Source organism: Equus asinus, chromosome 20 (genome assembly GCF_041296235.1).
Source record: "Equus asinus isolate D_3611 breed Donkey chromosome 20, EquAss-T2T_v2, whole genome shotgun sequence".
Classification (NCBI taxonomy): Eukaryota; Metazoa; Chordata; class Mammalia; order Perissodactyla; family Equidae; genus Equus; species Equus asinus.
In genome coordinates, this window is record NC_091809.1 from 52,159,895 (window position 1) to 52,179,707 (window position 19,813).

General features: G+C 37.2%; 1 protein-coding gene across 1 annotated transcript in view; it reads right to left on the minus strand.

Moving 5' to 3' along the window:
- Nucleotides 1-18,836, minus strand: part of SIK2 (salt inducible kinase 2) — a 115,548-nt gene extending 96,712 nt beyond the window's left edge. The window contains exons 1-3 of the mRNA XM_014855426.3: nucleotides 18,531-18,836; nucleotides 6,492-6,608; nucleotides 3,543-3,606 (exon numbers count right to left, since the gene is read on the minus strand). Of these exons, the coding sequence (XP_014710912.1) occupies nucleotides 3,543-3,606; nucleotides 6,492-6,608; nucleotides 18,531-18,665 (316 nt within the window). The 5' untranslated portion in view covers nucleotides 18,666-18,836. The remainder of the gene's footprint in view (nucleotides 1-3,542; nucleotides 3,607-6,491; nucleotides 6,609-18,530) is intronic.
- Nucleotides 18,837-19,813: the final 977 nt, after the last annotated feature.

The following is a 19,813-nucleotide window of genomic DNA, read 5'->3' on the forward strand; positions in this document are numbered from 1 at the left end:
AAGAAGCTTCTATTTGAAACAAGTATCTTAAGAGTTTAAGTAAGCTCAATAAGCATTAGCATAAAAAAGGGAAAAAAATAAGTAAAAGAAGCAAGCCAACTATCTTTCTTGAAATACAATTAGAAAATTATTCAATCAGAACTATTTATTTAGAATTCAACCATAAATAATACATTTTTCAAAACTACAGAAGTGTATATAATTCTCTGTTTTTAAAATAACTAAAATGAAAGATAATTTTGAGAGGATCAGAAACTTCTACTTTTGACCAAGATGGAGTAACAGGGATCAGATATACTCTCCTGCCTGAAACAACCCACCCCCAACAAACAAAAACAGACAAAAATATATGAGACATTGCTTATAAGACAGTGAACATTAGGCAAAGAAGGAGAGTGATCCCCGAGAGACAGGAAATAAATTAGGTGAGGCCTGTGAATGCCCTCAACTAAAGCCTTGAGAGTGTCTAGGCTACAATGTAGGGAGGGGGAACCCAGGCAGAGCCCAACGAAGTCCCTGAGTTGAAAAGACAGAGCTGAGAGTCTAGGGAAAACAAGGTAAACAGAGGTCACAAAACAGACTACGAGAGAAGGGCTACACACAGAAAAATCTCCAAAGATCTGCAGAGGGCCCTCCTTGGACATTCAGAATATCGACTGGCACACACGTGTGAGAAAACTACCTGAGGCCACAGAAAGAACTGTCTGACAGGGTTAGAGAGAACAGTGCCCAGCACCAGAAACAGCGCCTGCTCCTACTGGCCAGGCTAAAAAACACCCAGGATTCATGGGGCATTTGGGTAGAAAACTCCAAAGTGGGACATAGTTAGACCTAGACTGAGCACTGCTCCAGTCATAAAAGGAAGACCCAAATAGATCAAACTATTTCCAAGTAACTTAACTACATCCCAGATCAAAGATCAAGACAAGTTATAGGAATATAAAAATATGTGGCAACCAATAAGGTAAAACTGACAATGTCTGGCATCTGATCAAAGACTACCAGGCATGTAAAGAAGCAGGAAAATATGACCAAAACTGAGGAGAAATATGAACCATTCAAAACTGATGCAGAACTGCTAGAGATGTCAGAATTAGGAGACATGGACATTAAAAATTTTTTGTTGGTTTTTTAAAAAGGCCCTAATCAAGTTTATAGAGCTGAAAACTACAACGTCTAAGATGAAAAATACATTGGATGAGATTAATGGTAGATTAGATATTGCAGAAGAAAAGATTAATGAACTTAAAGCCACAGAACTAGCAACTATCCAACGTGAAATATCAAAAGAGGAATTTTTTTTAAATGGAAAAGAGCATCAGTGAGCTGTGGGACAATTTCAGACAGCCTAATATATGTGCAATTGGAGTCTCTGAAGAAGAGGAGAGACGGGTGGGCCAGAAAAATTAGTTAAGAAAATAATGGCCAGAAATTTTCTGAATTTGATGAGAACTGTACATTTACAGATCCAAAAAGCTCAATGAAGACCAAACATAAGAATAATAAAGGAAACCACACAAAGGTACATCGTAATGAAGCTTTTGAAATCAGTAACAAATGGCAAATCTTAAAAGCAGCCAGAGAAAAAAGGCACATTACATGCAGAGGACTAAAGAAAAAGATGGTAGCAGATTTCTTGTCAGAAATAAAGCAAATGAGAAGACAGTAGGGCAACATCTTTAAAGTATTGAAAGAAAAAAAGTCAGCCTAGAATTATATACCCAGTACAAATATCTTTCAAAAAAGACAAAATAAAGATTATTTTAGACATACAAAAGCTGAAAAATTTCAGCACTAGCAGACTTGCACTCCAAGAAAAAATAAAGAAAATCCTTCAAGCAGAAAAAAAATTATACCAGATGAAAATACGTATCTATGTAAAGAACAAAGATGAAAACATGCATCTACTTATGGGGATATAGCAATGGTAACTCCAATGGTAAATATATAAGATTTTTTTTTGAAAGATTTTATTTTTTCCTTTTTCTCCCCAAAGCCCCCCAGTACATAGTTGTATATTCTTCAGTGTGGGTCCTTCTAGTTGTGGCATGTGGGACGCTGCCTCAGCATGGTTTGATGAGCAGTGCCATGTCCGCACCCAGGAAACCAACGAAACAATGGGCCGCCTGCGGCGGAGCACACAAACTTAACCACTCGGCCACGGGGCCAGCCCCAAATATATAAGATTTTAAAAAAATATTGAAATTCCTTTAAAACATAATTAACTTCTTAAACAAAAATAATGACACTGTATTTTATGTTTTATAAAATAGGTATAAGTAAAATGTATGACAAGAACATAAAGGCCAGAAAGGGCAAAATAGAAGTATATTATTTTAAGGTTCTCATCCTGCATGTGAAGTGGTGAATATTCCTTGAAGGTAGATTGTAAGTTCAAGATTTGTACATGAACAGTCACAGCAATTCATGTATAATAGCCAAAAACTGAAACAAACCCAAATGTCTATCAACATATCAATGGATAAGCAAATTGGCGTATTTTCATATAATAGGCTACTGCTCACAATAAAAAGAAATGACACATGCAAAAAAATGGATGAATCTTAAAATAATTATATTGAGAGAAAGAAGCCAGACAAAAAAAGATTACATACTGTATGATTATATTTATATAAAATTCTAGAAGACACAACTAATCTATAGTGACAGAAAACAGGTAAGGAATGGCCTGGTGGTGAGGTGAGGCAAGAGAAAGGGACACAAAGAAACGTTTGGGAGTGACAGATATCTTGATTGCAGTGATAGTTTCTCTCATATACACGTGTGTATGAAAACTTATTAAATTATACACATTAAATATGTGCAATTTATTCTACATGAATTATTCTTCAACAAAGCTGTTTAAAAAATAATTTTGGACTTAAATTTAGGTTAAAAAACAAAAATATTTAGACTATCTACAGTGTTCTGGCTCCACAGAGTAAAAATAAAAAAGATGAAAGCTAGATTTAATATTTATAATTTTTAAGGGTTAGAATGGATCATAGAAACCAATTAATCAAATACTTTCTTATCAGAGATAAAGGAACCAAGTCCTGGAGAGGTTTAGTGGCTTGCTGAGGTCTTACAGCTCTAGTTAATAGCTTACTAAACTGTCAGATCCACAGTGGCAGAGACTGTGTTATTTAGGTCACCACTGTATTCCCTAGACCTAGTACAATGCCAGACACACAGTAGGAGCTCAAGAAATATTTGTTGACTGACATTTCCCCTGGAAAGAAAGGTGAAAAGGAAAGAAAATCTCCCTTGCAATATGACTGAAAGCCTTTCCCTATCTTTGATTCCCCAATCTCTTTAATGCAAATGAGAGAATTAAGCACAGCTTCAATATCATAAAATACAAGAGAGTAAATCATATTCCATATTTTTAGCTTACTGGATATTTTATTATATTCTAATGCTTACAAACTTCTAATTCATTTACCAACTCTTAAACAAGTAGAAGAATTAACAGAAAATACTCCATTCATGAAGATTAATGACGTTTTCAAATTTAAAAAAATTTAAAGAAAAATACTTACCAAAAATTTCTCCATTTTTGGCATATTCTGTCACAAGGTACAACATATTTTTGGTCTCCATTACCTATTGATAAATAATTCCATATTAGTCTGACAGGAAAGGACTGCAATTTACTATAACATTCTATGGAGTTATCTAAATTAAAATGAATAAAAGTATCAAAGTTATGAACAATTCAGAAGACGGTGAAGTTTACAAGATTGACAATACCCTCATGCTAACACTGTGGTGAAAAATCTAGATCCTTGCTCTTGCAAGTGTGGCCCATGGACCAGCAGCAGAACCAGCACCTCCCAGGAATCTGTCAGAAATGCAGAATCTCAGGCCTCACCCGAGACCTGACACAGAGTTTACATTTTAACAAAAGCCCCAGGTGACTGCTAGGCTCAGTTGTGAGAAATACTAATATAGGTTAACAGGAATTTTGAAGACTGCCTTTTCACCACCTTCTCACTGACTTTTCTAGCCCTGCGATATGGTAGACTCTGTGTAAGAAAAGAAAAATAAAAGAGAAATCAGTTTATCTGGCCTGGAGCCTAGCTAATCTCACACAAAATGTGATATTCCTCCTACTATACTTTCATATTGCTACAAAGTATTGTTATTTTAAAACATTGTTCAAAAGCTTTTTCATAACTCCAGTGCTATACACTTTTATTTAAATTAGTTTTTCTAGGTTCAAAGAGGAAGCGTGTCATTGTCACAAACTTGATTTTTCTTTTTTTTAAAAAGATTTTATTTTTCCTTTTCCTCCCCAAAGCCCTCTGTACATAGCTGTATATTCTTTTATTTGTGGGTCCTTCTAGTTGTGGCATGTGGGATGCTGCCTCAGCATGGTTTGATGAGGGGTGCCATGTCCACGCCCAGGATCCGAACTGGCGAAACCCTGGGCAGCCGAAGCGGAGTGCGAGAACTTAACCTCTTGGCCACGGGGCCGGCCCCACAAACTTGATTTTTCAAACTACTGAACTGAAAGGAAACTAATTTATAGATTCAAAATGAGTGAGTTTTAGATTTCTTCTCTGTAACACTCTTTCTCTTTCTACTTTTCTGCACATGCTAATAATGTAAAATTTAACTGCTACCTACTGAAAGGCTGAAAACTACTTTTGCTCTAACATATAGGTTTAGGACTATCCCCTATCAGGCCAGAAAACTAAGAGCTACCTACAATTTGGTTCTAAACAAGTCAAACAGTAAATCAATTTAACTGATTATTTTGTTCAAATAAAGATAGAATTATCATGTGAACTACAGTAGTTTTAACCTCAGGTTGGCTCACGGTTCATTAGAGATTTCTAAGGATGTGATTAGTTTTTTATAAGTACCCTCTTTAGGAATATTAAAAAATACATAAATGAAGCTTAAAAGGAGAAATATTCTGATATAAATTTGACCTAAGAGGCCCTCTGCGTTTTTGAACTTTAGAAATTGTTCTGAGTGGCACACCATAGTCTCTCACTCTTAGCTAATGGTAATGTTAATGGTCTCCAATGGTCTCCCCACCTTTTTAACTGCAAACCTCTACCAATAGAAAGTTGTTTAGCCAAGTATACATATGAATGCACATATGCATACACGTGTATATATACACACACGTATGTACACGTATTTATGAATATATACATACAGAGACACAAATTACATACTTGTGCCACTGTATAAATATATTATGTACATTAGAAAATGCCCACAAGAAGATAAATATAAAAAATAAACATAATCAGAAGTTCTAATATTTTCCTTTTTATACCCCAAAGGACACTTGTGCTAACCATTTGAATGCATTCAGTGGTGTGCTAGCACTAGCTTTGAGGAAAAAAAAAGGCCCTGACTTGTAAACCAATTGTAAACCAAATTTATACCACATTCTGTGGTGTAAATACACTTACCATCACTGATTTTGAGCTACTAACACGATGTTTATCACCTTACAAAACTTCTGAAAATTTAACAATCAGCTCTCACAAACCAACATAGGCTGAGACCAGCATACTATTTGGGGCACACATCATACTTTGCAGATCAAAGTCATAGGCTGGCATATTGTAACATTGTAGTTTAAAAGTAGTTTTCCGTGGGCTGGCCCAGTAGTTAAGTGCGCACGTTCTGCTTCAGCAGCCCAGGGTTCCCCGGTTCGGATCCCTGGTGCGGACATGGCACGGCTTGTCAAGCCATGCTGTGGCAGGCGTCCCACATATAAAGTAGAGGAAGATGGGCACGGATGTTAGCTCAGGGGCAGCCTTTCTCAGCAAAAAGAGGAGGATTGGCAGTAGTTAGCTCAAGGCTAATCTTCCTCAAAAAAAAAGTAGTTTTCCAAAACAGAAATTCTACATATCAATGACTAGAAATGTAAAAAAAAAATGTTTTGTAGTAGATTACCATTCTAAAACATGAATTACTCTCTAAAAATCTGAGAAAAATCTTACTTTTAAAAAATATGCCTTACACTTGAAGTGGGTGCAGTTTATTTTACAAAAACTATATCTTAATAAAGTTGATTTTTAAAAAAATGGCTCATTTGCTTTATCTGATAAAATAACCCAAACAAAATATAAGATTTGGCTCTAGGTACTTCAGAGCATGCCACTAAGTCATATACTATTTTAGCCTTTGTATTTCATAAAACACAAACAGTATATTTTTTAAATAAGCAAAATTGCTGTATCTTCATTAATGGTACTGTCACCAAACCCAGCAGGTTTAAGCAGGGTGTCATAAATCCCCAACTCTAAACTTTTTAAATAAATAACTGAGTCTGAGCGAGAACTTAAAATTAAGCTACTAGTAGTTTTTGATTTCCTAATTTTAATTTACATATGGAAAAATGGATGTACTGAGCTTAATAAAGGCATATAATTATCTAACTAACATAAAAGAGAAAAACTATGATGCAAAATAGAGAAGTGGAAGTGAGAAGCAGAGAGAGGTAGAAGGCTGAGTCATACCTGATAAAGTTTGATTATGTGAGGGTGGTCTAACATTTTCATTATTTGTACTTCTCGGTAGATTTTCTCAAGGTTCACTGCATCCAGCTGAGATTTATCTATAATTTTTATTGCCACCTGCATCCCAGAACAAATAAATAAAATTAGTACACAATGGTTAACAATTTCCAGTTAAGAATCTTTTCAATAAATGACAACTGAGACTTGGCTGTAGGCTCCTATGACGATGATGATAACTAGTTACACCCAACGCTCATTCATTCATTCAGCAAACATTTCTTCAACATCTGCAACGTGTAAGGCACTGTGGTGGATTTTGTTTGAGAGTGCCTTCAGCCTGCTAGGAAGAATAACCCTGCGAAGTTACTTTAACAAACATATTTCTCGTTCAGTAGAACTATAATGCCTTTTTACTCCATTTATAAACTGAAGAAATAAAACGTCAGCAGTTTCAACTAGTTATCATCCCACTGCAGAGTAACTATAAACATATGATCAGACAAGTAGAAGACAGTTTCTGTTGTACTGAAACACAATTTTTCTAGAAAAGCAAGTGATGCTTCCAAAGACTACAGATGTTATCTTTCTGAAAAAAAAAGCTAAATATAAAGCATTAAAATCCATCTACATGAAAAAATACCAATTGGATTAAATTTCATTTTAAAAATCAAAGTGCAAAAACCTCAAATGTTAGTATTTACCCTAAATTTTGACTTCCTTAAAGGAATTTGATTTCAAAAAATGTGTCCTCTGCCTGTCATAACGAGATAGGAACCCAAACCACTCCAAGGGTAATAATTTGAAGGAACTGCATTTGAAGGTGAATAACTAGGTAGTCATAAATCAAAAATCAAGCAGTTTTTTCATGCAACCAAAAAGAACTAATTTTTTAAAATTACTAGATATTTGGTTAGGAAATAAGCCATTCTGATTTACATAAAATTTTCAGATAATTGGGAACCACTCAAACTTAATTATAGTAAGTTCTGAAGAAACTCTAAAATGTTCTTCACATTCTACCCAAAAGTACTCTGAACACAACTGTCTTACGCTGCTGTTTCAGGGTAATTTTTAATATCAATTGTTGTATGTGCTATAAATGTTTAATACTCCTAAAATGTATCCAAGAAAATAGGACTTAGCTTGTCAATTCACCTAATTCCCTCAGACTTCTGAACAATTAGTTTTTTCTTCTCTCCTTACGGCTGCTGTGTCCTTTACTGTTATCTCTTAAAGCTCTACTGTAAGGTTTCTCTCTCACTTTTCTCTATTTTTCATTTGCTGTCTACAGCTTGTTTCCTGGTTTGAATTAATTGTCACCCTCATAATAAATCAAGCTTCTCAGGGGAAATCAGATTACTAAATATAATGCTTAAAATTAAATTTATTGCCTAAGAAGAAAGAGGGTAGCTCCTTCTCTAGGCAGTAGAGTGCGTAGGTTTTGTGATAGCTATTTTCATTCTGTTTGGTGGTATTTTATGTATTTCCATAATCAAAATATTTTAGAAACTAAAAGGTGCTATACTTTGCCTGATACGTAGACTGATTAATATCGTACTTGCTATTTGAGGACCACTGCAAACCTAAATATGTTTAAAACAAGCCCTCTCCCCAACTAGGAGCATGAGAGAAGACAGTTGCAGTTACTTTGAATAACTTTGGGTAAAAGCTGCCAGATAAAAAAGATGTGAATATTTTAATTTCCCCAATATTCCTTAGGAAGCTAACATGGAGTTTTACAGACACACATATTTTGAAGGAAATGTCTTTCCCTACGATTTCTAGATACCAGAACCCCCACCCCAACAAAAAGCTTTTATAACAAAATGGTTCACAACCATCTAATAGAAAAAAGAATTGGAGAGAAAGAAATCACGACTGAAAAAATCTCAGCATGATTACTGTCATTTAGAAAAATTTTTACTATATATAATATCTTGAGTACTTATTTAACATATTTAATGTTAAAGAAAAAGTTTAGATACTAAATACAATTAAAGCAAGGTATTACCAAGAGATGTCTCCTCTTTGATATTCTTTGGGAACCTTGACCTCAAACAATGAAAAAGTGAAAAATATATAAATTACTTAATTAAATTTCATAATAATAAACTATAAACCTCATTATTTAACTTTTCTCAGCCAAAAAGTCTTAAATGACAAAATATAATTCTCTCCTCCATTTTATCTTTGGACACAGACTGTATGTATACGGACTACAGGCCTCTATATTTATATCTTTACAATTACCCCTTTGTTTGCAAGCCTGCTATAAGAGGATTATGAGAAAGCAAAGAACTAAAGAAAAAGTAAAGCATGTGTCAGCATACTCCTTATAAATAGTTAGGGCAAGTCTAACTGCTGTAACAAGTAGACCCCAAAATGTATCATGATTCAAACACAACAGAAGTTTATTTCTTGCTTATGTTGTGGAACTGGAAGAGAGAAGCTAGCAGGTGGCCTCCTCCATGCAGGCACATGAAGTGCAAGAAGGCTCTATCTTTAACAGGTGGCTTTCACAGTTACCCTGAAGGTGGTCTCCATTCTAGCCAGACAAGAGAAAAAGGCTTGGAGGAGCACTCATGACAGGTTTTTATGGGCCAGGCATGGAATTGGCACACATTATTTCTGTTCACTCCATTAATTAGAACTCAGTCACATGACCATACCTAAATGCAAGGGAGCCAAGAAACAGTCCAGTTGTAGGACCAGGAAGAAAAGGAAACAGTGGATTTTTGGTGATTAGCTAGGAGTCTCTGCCATCCTCTTCCAGGTAATTTCTTAACAATGGGACTCTTTATCAAGTACTTCCCAGAAATAGAATGATGATGATGATGACTTTCACAACTGCACAGCACTTTTTAATTTAACAAGACACTTTAACGTATTTTATCTTGGTTACTTCTTGACTTGGAGAAGTAAATGAACAAGGAGTACATCCATGAGTTGATGAAACTGAGGCTCAAAAGATGTTACATAATCTACAAAGGTGTCAAAGTGCAAGCGAATTAATGGGAAAAAACCGCAGGCCATCTAACTCCAAGTGCAATCTTCTCACTCTTTCAAAGAGCCTATTATTCACACATTTACTGAGCACCTGTTGTGTGCCCGGAATTATGCCCAGGACGCAAAAATGAACAAGATCTGATTCCTACCCTCAAGGAACTTAATAGACCTGTGAGAACAAAGAGAACACATTTTGGAAAACAAATTTTATCAACAAAAAATCTGCACCTTGGGATTTCCTCAATGGTGTATGAAAGTCCCAACTTACAAAAGGGTTATGTTCCAATTATAACTTAGATTTCTGGGAACCTACTTTCTGCACCCCTTCTCTACTTAGTTCTAAATGTGGTACCAAGGACAAAAACCTGCACAAAGTCAAGCAAGAGACTCCGTAAATCGAAGGATCCCTTTTCGTTGTTGTTCATCTAAATTATTCAGCTCTTTTTCGTGTGTGTGTGTGAGGAAGACTGTTGCTGAGTTAACATCTGTGCCAATCTTCCTCTATTTTATGTGGGACACTGCCACAGCATGGCTTGACAAGCAGTGCTAGGTCCACGCCTGGGATCTGAACCTGGGAACCCCGGGTCTCCGAAGCGGAGCACACGAACTTAACCACTACGCCAATGGGCTGGGCCCTCTTTAATTCTTAATTATGCATGCAATAGCTTTAAAAAAATCCTTCAGTGAATTTATATGGAGATAGAAAAATTAATATTCCTTCTCCTAGGGGACAAAACGAAGGTTTCCTATACAACTGTGAAGGGGGTATTAGATAAACTAGATTACTACCAAACTAAATACCATGTAAAGTAGCAACACTGATTATTCAACCTCAGAACCAGGAAAACATGAATTAAAAAAGACCGATTATTCAACCTCAGAAACAGGAAAATGTGAATTAAGAATAATAAAATACCTAATATAATGTTATATGTCAATTATATCTCAAAAATACCCATTTTGACTTATTATATTTGCAAAGATTAAAAAGTAAACACCCTTGTGAGCTAAGATTCAATGAGATGGTCACTTTTACATACTGCTAGTAGGAATATAAAATAGGTCATAATTTTTCTAGAAGGAAATTTGGTAATCTTTACCAAGAACCTTAAAAATCATCTGTCCAATTTAGCCTAAGAATTCTACTTCTGAGAAATTATTTGAAGGAAATAATCTGAAACGATGATAAAAATTTATGTGTAAACATATTCAAGAATATTATCTTACAATATAAAAAATATAAACAATAATTGGGAAATAATTATATGAGTTATGGTAAGTTTATTTAATGACACGCTATTAAAATAGTTCCTTTTAATAATATGGAAAAATGTTTAGACTAAAATATTAAGTAAGAAATCAGGATATCAGTGTAGCCTCAACACAAAGTATGTGTAGAAAAAGATCAGGAAAATCTAGATACAAATATGACAAAAATGTTATCAGTGGGTGAAAAATAGGGATTATTTTATTTTCTTGCTTTATAGTTTTAGGTACAGTTTTTCCTCAGTAAGCATGAATTACTTTTCCAATAAGAAAAAAGAAAAATGAAACGGAGTTATATTTATCACATATGCTAACTTCATCTGTGAAATATTAGCCATTTTCATTTTCTTATTTTCTAAATTCTCTACAAAATGGCTATATTATTTTATAAGATTTAAATATTAAGAAAACTATATACACAGAAATGCTTCCAACAACGTTAAGCAAAAAAAAATATACATATATAAAAGTAACAACTATGTAAAATACAAATTTGCAAGGAAGACAAGGGATTAAATTCAAGAGCAGAAATGAAATAGTGTTAAACTGATGGATAAAAGAAATTCTTTCATTTTTCAAAATATAATTTAATGGTAATGTTACCCTGTCTTTGATAATTTTAGAAAAAATTATTTCACTTCCCATAAAAGAAATATTAATTTCATGTACTTAAAGAAACCACACATACAACGGTGGCTTTGGGGTGCTTTGTAAGGAAGTCACACAGTAAGACCTATTCTAGCAACAAATCAGAAGAGATTAATGTATGTTTGCCGTCTCGGGTAATACTTGCTTCAGGGCTGCTTACTACTAATACACTAAGTCTACACTGTCCTTCTGAAGTACCAAGTAGCATTATCCTTACCATATGATTAGATATTTGAAATTAAAAATAAATGCACTTTTCAAGTTTATACATCAAAACATGGGTGGAATCAGAACATACTAGCCTATCATTTGATTGAAAAGTGAATGTGGGCCTGGCCCAGTGGCACAGTGGTTAAGTTTCTGTGTTCTGCTTCAACAGCCTGGGGTTTGCAGGTTCGGATCCCAGGCATGGACATACACACTGCTCATCAAGCCATGCTGTGGCGGTGTCCCACATACAAACTAGAGGAAGACTGGCACAGATCTTAGCTCAGGGCCAATCTTCCATACCAAAAAAAAAGAATATGATTGGTCTACATGAAAAGTTTCTGAAACCAGTGAGAGTCAGTAGTAAAACTGACTTGGACACTTCTAGGTACTCTTTAAGAATAATGTCAACATTTTTTCAAATTTAAAACTTGACTTTTAAAATAAAAAATTTATATAATAAAACAAATGCTCATGAAGATTTGATTTGTATTTTATAATGCTGGGAGAGGAAAACAGACAGGAGGAAATGTGAATGTCACTACACTTTGAGATCCATAAAAACTGAATTGAGAATGCTTAAGACTGTAAAAGAAGTGATCAAAAATAATCTCCTATCTTAAAAACTATTTAAACAAATAAAAAAAAAGACTACTCAATTAAAAAGTGGGCCAAAGAACAAAAAAGCAATTCACAAAAATATTTAATCTTATAAGACTGTGTAATCAAAGTAAATCAAAATGCAAATTCAAATAAAAATATTATTTTCCCCTATCAAACTGAGAAAAACTTAAAAAATAATATTGCTGGTAAGCATGTATTCTTCTCGATGAAAATTCATAGGTATTCCTTTTCTGGAGGGTAATTTGGCATCTCATGCCATAACATGTGGATGTAAAGGACATACTCCGTGACCCAAGAATTCCAGTGCTATGAGACTACCCTGAGGATGAACAAAGATGTATATACAGGAATGCCCTCTGAAACATTATTTTAGAAAGAGAAACAGCAAGAGAGAGAAATAGTCTAAATGTTCAATAACAAGAAATAGATTAAATAAAATATAAAGTCACATGCAAGGGTACTATTTAACCATGCTTTAGGCATTTTTTTTTTAAACTTAGGGAAATGCTAATAACACATTAAGTGAAAAAACAGATTATATGTATAAATATAAATAAAATATATGTGAATAAATAAGAGGATATGAACCAAATATCAACAGTGGTTATCTCTTGGTCTGGATGGTGGAATTAAGGATGTTTATTCTCTTCTTTGATCTTTTCAACAATATCTAAAATGAACATACATATCTTTTGTAATTGGGGGAAAAACACACAAATACTACGTTTACTTTAAAGAAGAACTTAAAACAAACTTTAGCATCATTTTTCAGTTTAATTCATCCAAGATTCATCTTGTTTAAAGTATTTTTTAATGTTTTTTAAAATGAAGAGTTTCTGATGAAATTCCCAAATGTAATTGTCTTTGATTCTTCTAATAATCTCAAACTGGATTATGGGCTGTTTCTCTCTGAAGAGCAGGAAAGCATTCTCCACCAATGTTCTGCATAAAGAAACTTTTACATAAATAACTTATTTCAAAACTATGAAGGTGGAAGGTAGAAGAGGTACTAGGTACACTGAAGAAGAAAGATATCTTAATGAATTTCTGGAATCCATCTGGCTTCAAGGAAATGAATCTGCCATCAGCAGTGGGCCATAAATCAAATGTCATCCTGTGAATCCAAGAATCAAGGCCAGTTTCAGTTATTTCCAAATAAATGTTTTCTTAATTGCCTGACACTGAGATAGAATTTCCCAGTGGAATGAAGACGAGAACACATTAAACTCTGTTAAAGTTAAAAATTTCTAGAGAATATAAAAATTTACACAACTTTTATTTTGCACGTTTGTCTCCCTCACCCTCCTCCGAAAAGAACAGATCATTTTGAACAATATTTAGAAAAAATAATTTGCCAAATATTACTTGTCTTGGGTGCCAAGAAACTAGAGAACAATTTCTAATAATGCATATATATTCCATGACAAATACAATTTTTATTTCAACACACAATTAAAGATCATACAGAGGCCTAGATACAAATATTAGTGATTAAGTTATTTGGTAACAAGTCCTGTTGCACATAGTACAGCTGCTTCTTGCAATCTGGAATATTTCACAGCACAAGATTAACAACATGACAACTGAGAAGAGTCTTAAAATTTTAAAGCAAAATATAAAGTTTAAATGTACTAAAAAAGTTAAGTTCTCTTCTTCAAGAAACACTATAGTAATCAGGGTGTAATATGCCCCTTCTGTTGTTTCTACTCTTGCTCTAAAAATGCAATTTTGATACCTTATTTGGAAAGCTTTAAAAACACTTACATTTTAAGGTAATAGTTAGTTTAAGAATTATGCCTAAATATAAAAGTCCCAAACTGCACATAGAAAGCTTTTCAGTGAAGAAAAGCAATTTTCAGAGTGTCCTTGCTATCAGTTTTAGGAATGTAAGTGCCCAACATCTACATGCTATTTTAATAAGGTAATTTTCAGAAACTCTGTGAAATATCTTTAAGAGTTCATGGACCACACATTAATATGTTCTTTAGCTAAGCAATATAAAAGGTATGATATTGAGGAAAACTCAACTATCTGTCACAGAAAAGGTCTGAAAATAACTAAGGATGGTTATCCCTGGTTGGAGACATTATGGGTAGTTCTTTTCATTTATTTATACTTTTTAATTTTCAATAATAAACAAGGAGATTCGGTAAAAATACATAATTCTTTAATATAAAAATAATACCTTCTTACTTGGTAATTTCCCTTCTAGGAATTTCCCCCCAATCCCTCCTCCCCCCAAAATTAAAAGCAAAGACACAAGAGTTACATACACAAAAATCATTCACTGCAATTTATTTACTATAAGTGAAAACTGGAAATTATCCTTTTCAATAGCTAGGAAATCATTAAGTAAAACAGGATTCATCTACAAGGCAGAACACTACGCAGCTATTAAAAATGTCTTATAAAGTTATATATATAATAAGCAAAATGCTTAGGCAATAACAATAAGTGGGAAAAAAGGATACAATTTATGTAAGTGTACATAAGATGTAATCTCAACTATGGGAAAAAAAATGCATATAAAAAAAAGACTAGAGGGGAGGTCAGCCCCGTGGCCGAGTGGTTAAGTTCATGCGCCCGGCTTTGGTGGCCCACCCAGGATTTTGCTGGTTCTGATCCTGGGCGCGGACATGGCATCACTCTTCAGGCCATGCTGAGGTGGCGTCCCACACACCACAACTAGAAGGACCCACAACTAAGAATACACAACTATGTACTGGGGGGATTTGGGGAGAAAAAGCAGGAAAAAAAAAAAAAGGGAAGATTGGCAACAGTTGTTAGCTCAGATGCCAATCTTTAAAAAATAAAAAAAAATTTAAAAAAAAGACTGGAGGGAAATAATACCATAATGTTAAGAATGATTTATTCCCATTGGTGGAGGAATTACACAGGTACTTTTTTGTGCACTATACTCTTTATATTTTCTACAGTAAGACTATATTTCTTTAACAGTCAGAAAACAAAAAACAGTTTAAGGGCACAAGTGACTTTTCTGGAATTTTATTTAACAGACAAAAAGCAATGAAAACCAGCCATACAATTAGTTAGAAGGAAAAAGTTCCTTGCTAGTACAGTATTAACAAAACACTACTCAAGGACATTCATAGCATAGCAAACTAGCAACCACTATTGCCTAAAATAGTTCAACAGTCTCAATGCTATTATTCTTTCCTCATTATGTTAATTTTATAAAATTAGATACTCTAATTCATAAACCACAAACCAGTACTACGAAGTTTCTATGAAGTATTACATTAGGAAGCTGGATTCTGCCACCACCTGCCTTCCCTTTTGTGTGCAAAATTTACATAGAGATCTAACATGAGAACACTGCTTCATATGATGATGTAATTATATTTCTCAAACAATGTTAAGCTATTTGATAGATTAGACCAAAATGAAGATCTCTTTTGTCTACTGTTTCTTTCCCCCTAAAAGGCAAACGGTCTTGGATCTCCCAAGCTCTGTAGAAAATCTACCATTTTTGAGTGTTATAAAACAAGAGACGGAGAAAAGCCAATTAAAAATAAAAGGCTCCAATTGTTCATCACACAGATGTTTAAACTAAGCCCCCAAATTTCCTTCAGGTTCAAACTTGGGAAAAAAAGACTTCCAACTTTTAAAACACACAAACTTACACTGATGTTAAAGCATACCATATTGAAGAAAGTTTGATAAGCAGTAAGTATAATCATATTTTGCTGATATTGTTTTTTATAGCATATTAATTGTTCTCACTGTAATTAGTAGTGTAGGATGTTCAGTAATGAGAATCTAAAATAACGTTAAATAAAACAAAGTTTCCACTAGCCACATGATTTATGGTATTTGAGGCAGTTGCTGTATTCATCAAAGACACAAATATTTATCCAGTGAATGAAGGAAGAAAAAAATACTGCTTAAAAAAACCCCTCACTAACAACAAATAGTATACTTTAAGAAACAACTGTATCTGTGCCAGTAGCTAAGCAATTCTTAATGTAAATTACCATAAAAGAGCCCAGAGCAACTTTATAAAACTTGAGATCTACAAGAACTACTCTCTTCACTAATTACCTTGCTATTTCCCTCACTCCTCTCAATTTTAATATCTCCAATCAAATTACCACACCCACCCACCCATCTTAAATTCACACTATTTCTCTCTATATGTTAAGGATGGCTTTTTTAGAAAAGCACAAGGGAGATGGGTTCTGTGGACTCGAAATTTCAGCTTTTAACTTAAATCATTTTACACACATATACTACACACACAATTCAGGATCCGAGTGCTCCTTCATGATCTGACTTGTGCCTTCAGTTACAAACGCATTGATCTCACTCTATCTGATAGCCAAACCATGACACTGCTCCACAGCGCCCCCTAGCTCTACCAGTGGTATCAGTTTAAAAGGGATATCGTTTGAACTGTCAACCTGAAGAGAAAGTCAGTCATACCAGCTCCAATTAAGCAGTTTTTAAATAGATACAATATTACCTAAATTTGACCTAATAAATAAAAGCTGACAATTAAATCTTGTAACTAATACTGATAAGAACTGATGAGAAAAACAAAATGAACTGATGGGTTTGGAATTCAACCACATAACAGTCCAGTTCAAAAGTTCTGTAGAAGCTCTGTAATGCGTAAGCTGTTTGATTTTTAGACAGTCATTAAGCAAAGACTCATATAAAATACACATTGAAAATACCTTCTTTTCATGTAATTTAAGGGGAAATGGCATGGCATTAGGCCATGGTTCTTTAGAGGAATGCAACCAATTTCTTTCTTCATCTTTAAAAATGCCGGGATCAGATTGAGTAATCTCACTATAGTCACATTATTTATCATTACAAACTTAATCTAAGTTGCTAACACTGGTAAATTTGTGAGAGGAAAACTTACGACCTTGGTCCTGATGCTAAAAAATAAGTTAGATTTGAGCTGAATGAGTATCAGTAGGGGAGGGCAAAAAGTGAAGATGACACAATGACATATACCCCTTCTTTTGGAAATGGACTCTTTCACATTAAGCAAAACTTCTAAGAACAAAAGCTACAAAAATCACTCAAGTTTTCAAATGCCCTTCGCCTTACACGGCCATTCTGGAAAAAAAAAAAGTCCTACATTATTCCATATTCAAACTCTGGTACATTCACACTAATAAGGGCAAAAACTGAAAAGGATGTAAACTGAAGGCAAAAAAACTGAGAAAGGATGAAACTCCAGACCAACTACCATAAAGCAGAGTACAGTACGTCAAAAACACAAGGTTTTATTCTAAAGAATGGTTTTGTTTCTACCGTTTTTCTAAAGTATTTAATTTGCACGTCTTAAAATAGAGACCCTGAGGAGAGCAGCTTGAGGCAGTGGAAGGAAGGGGGGCGGGTTAGGTAAGAACAGAGACTTGTGAGAAAATATGTGCGGTGCATTAGAATGTGCAATGGATGGGGGGATGCTGGATTCACCGTCAGGAGGCAGTTGAAGGCTTTATGAGTAGAGAGGCACAATCTGATGTGGCTTAAGGAAGGCGTATTCACAGCCAGAATGCACACCTGGTAAAGGGACGACCCAGGATAAGAAAGACTAACCCATCAACCGTGCAAATGCAGAGATGACCATTTTAACCAGTTCCATTGTCTGGAGTATTAGATGGAAATGCCTCAGGCACGAGACCAAGCTAGCCTGACACCAAATCCCAGACACTGTCGGGCAAAAGGAGGGAGACAAGATGGACAGTGACCGTCCGGCATTCCCGGCCTCGGGGGCCCCTTCTTGGCGGGACCGGGGACGGGAGCGAGGGGAGCCAGGGTCCCGGGGGCCGTGCGATGCCCCGTCCGGGGAGCCCGAGAGCCGGCGGTCCCCTCCTCGGGGCTGGCGACGGCTCTCCTCGAGCAGCCCAGGAGCACGGAGACTTCCCCTCCCACCCCACCCCCAGCCGAAAGCAGGGAAGACGCGGAACTTGGGCTCCGGAGCGGAGGCCACAGACCAGGTCACGGCCCGGGTGAGAGGCTCCGGGCGAAATTCCGTGCGGCCACCGGGGGTGGCGTAGGGAAGGCAAAGCCCCGGCTGCCCGGGTTTCCAATCAGACGACACTCGGTCCGAGCGACCCGGCCCCGACCCCTCCGGCGCTGGCCGACCCCCTGCACCTCCTGGGTCCCCACAGTCCCGGGCCCTCTCGCCTCAGCTGGTGACCCGGCCTCTCGCATCTCCCCAGGCCCCCGCTGCAGCCGCCCCTCTCGGTAAACAGCTCCTCTCCCGAACCCTCGCCTCGGACGCTCCCGCCGAGCCCCGGGCCGCACCTCCGTCTTGGTGATCCGGTGCCGCCCCAGCTTCACCACGGCGAAGTTGCCCTTGCCCAGCGTGCCCTCGATGTCGTAGAACCCCACCCGGACCGGCCCGCGCTGCAAGTGCCTCGGGCCATCCGCCATGACCATGCTGGGCCCCGCTGCTAGACACGGCGGACTGGAGCGCGGGCTGGCGGGCTGGCGGGCTGGCGGCGCGGCTGGGCTCGGGCGACGGCCGCTCGGCTCGCTCCTCCGCTCGGTGCCTCCTGCTCCGCAGGGCCCAGCCAGGCGCGCGCCGCTGCTGACGTGCGTCGACGTCAGGGGGCCGGGGCAGGGGGGCGGGGGCGGGACCGGGCCTCGATTGGTCACCATGGCGACCGGAGCACCGCAGACGTCGGCGGCTGGAGGGAGGGAAGACGGGCGGGGCCTGGACGGCGCGTTCCTTCCGGGCTCCCGCGCCCTCAGCTCTCCCCGCCGCCTCGCCGCTGCCGGGGGCGGGGTCGCCTCCCGGCCCGCCCAGTTCCCCGGCCACCCAGCCGAAGGGCAAGAGCGAGCCCTGGTGGGCGGAGCGGGGGCGTGCAGCGACCTGGACCCGGCTTGCAGTTCCCCTCGCCCGCCCCGGCATTCTCCGCCCACCCGCGGACCTTCCCGCCAAAACCTCTCACCTCTGACTACAGCGCGTCCTAAATTTGGCACGGGCAAAGAACTGGCTGAGCAATGCGTTGCTCACAGGCTCCTTTCTTTCTATTTTTTCTCGTCTGTTTCTATATAAATCGCTCCACATTTTGATGTCTCTGAGAAGTCATTCTGACAGCAGCACGGTCGCTTATAGAATCACAGAATATCAACGCTGAAGAGACCCTAGAGATCACCTAATCTGGGGATTTGGAGCCTCGAATGGCCTTCGGAGCTTCGAATCCCCTAAAATGTACGCGAATTTTTGCTTGAGCTTGTCTCTGGGGAGATGAGACTGTAGCTTTTATCAGATTCCCAAACGCGCTGACGACCCAGAAGAGGTTAAGAAATAGTTATCTGATGCAATTTCTTTTCAGATGAAGAATCAAGCCCCAGTGAGGGAATTACCTAGGTCACCCAGGTAATGGTAGAGTTAGGATTGCAAATCACCACACCAGTCTTCCATATGGTGATTCAAGGAAACAAGTAAAGCGTTATTTTAATATTTTGAAGTATATTACGTGGCTCCAGATCTGGATTTCTAAATGCCAGTCTCCACTAAAAGGAACCAGACCCTTTGGTGAAATGGCTGATTCCAGGGCAGAGAGAGGGAAACTATAAAA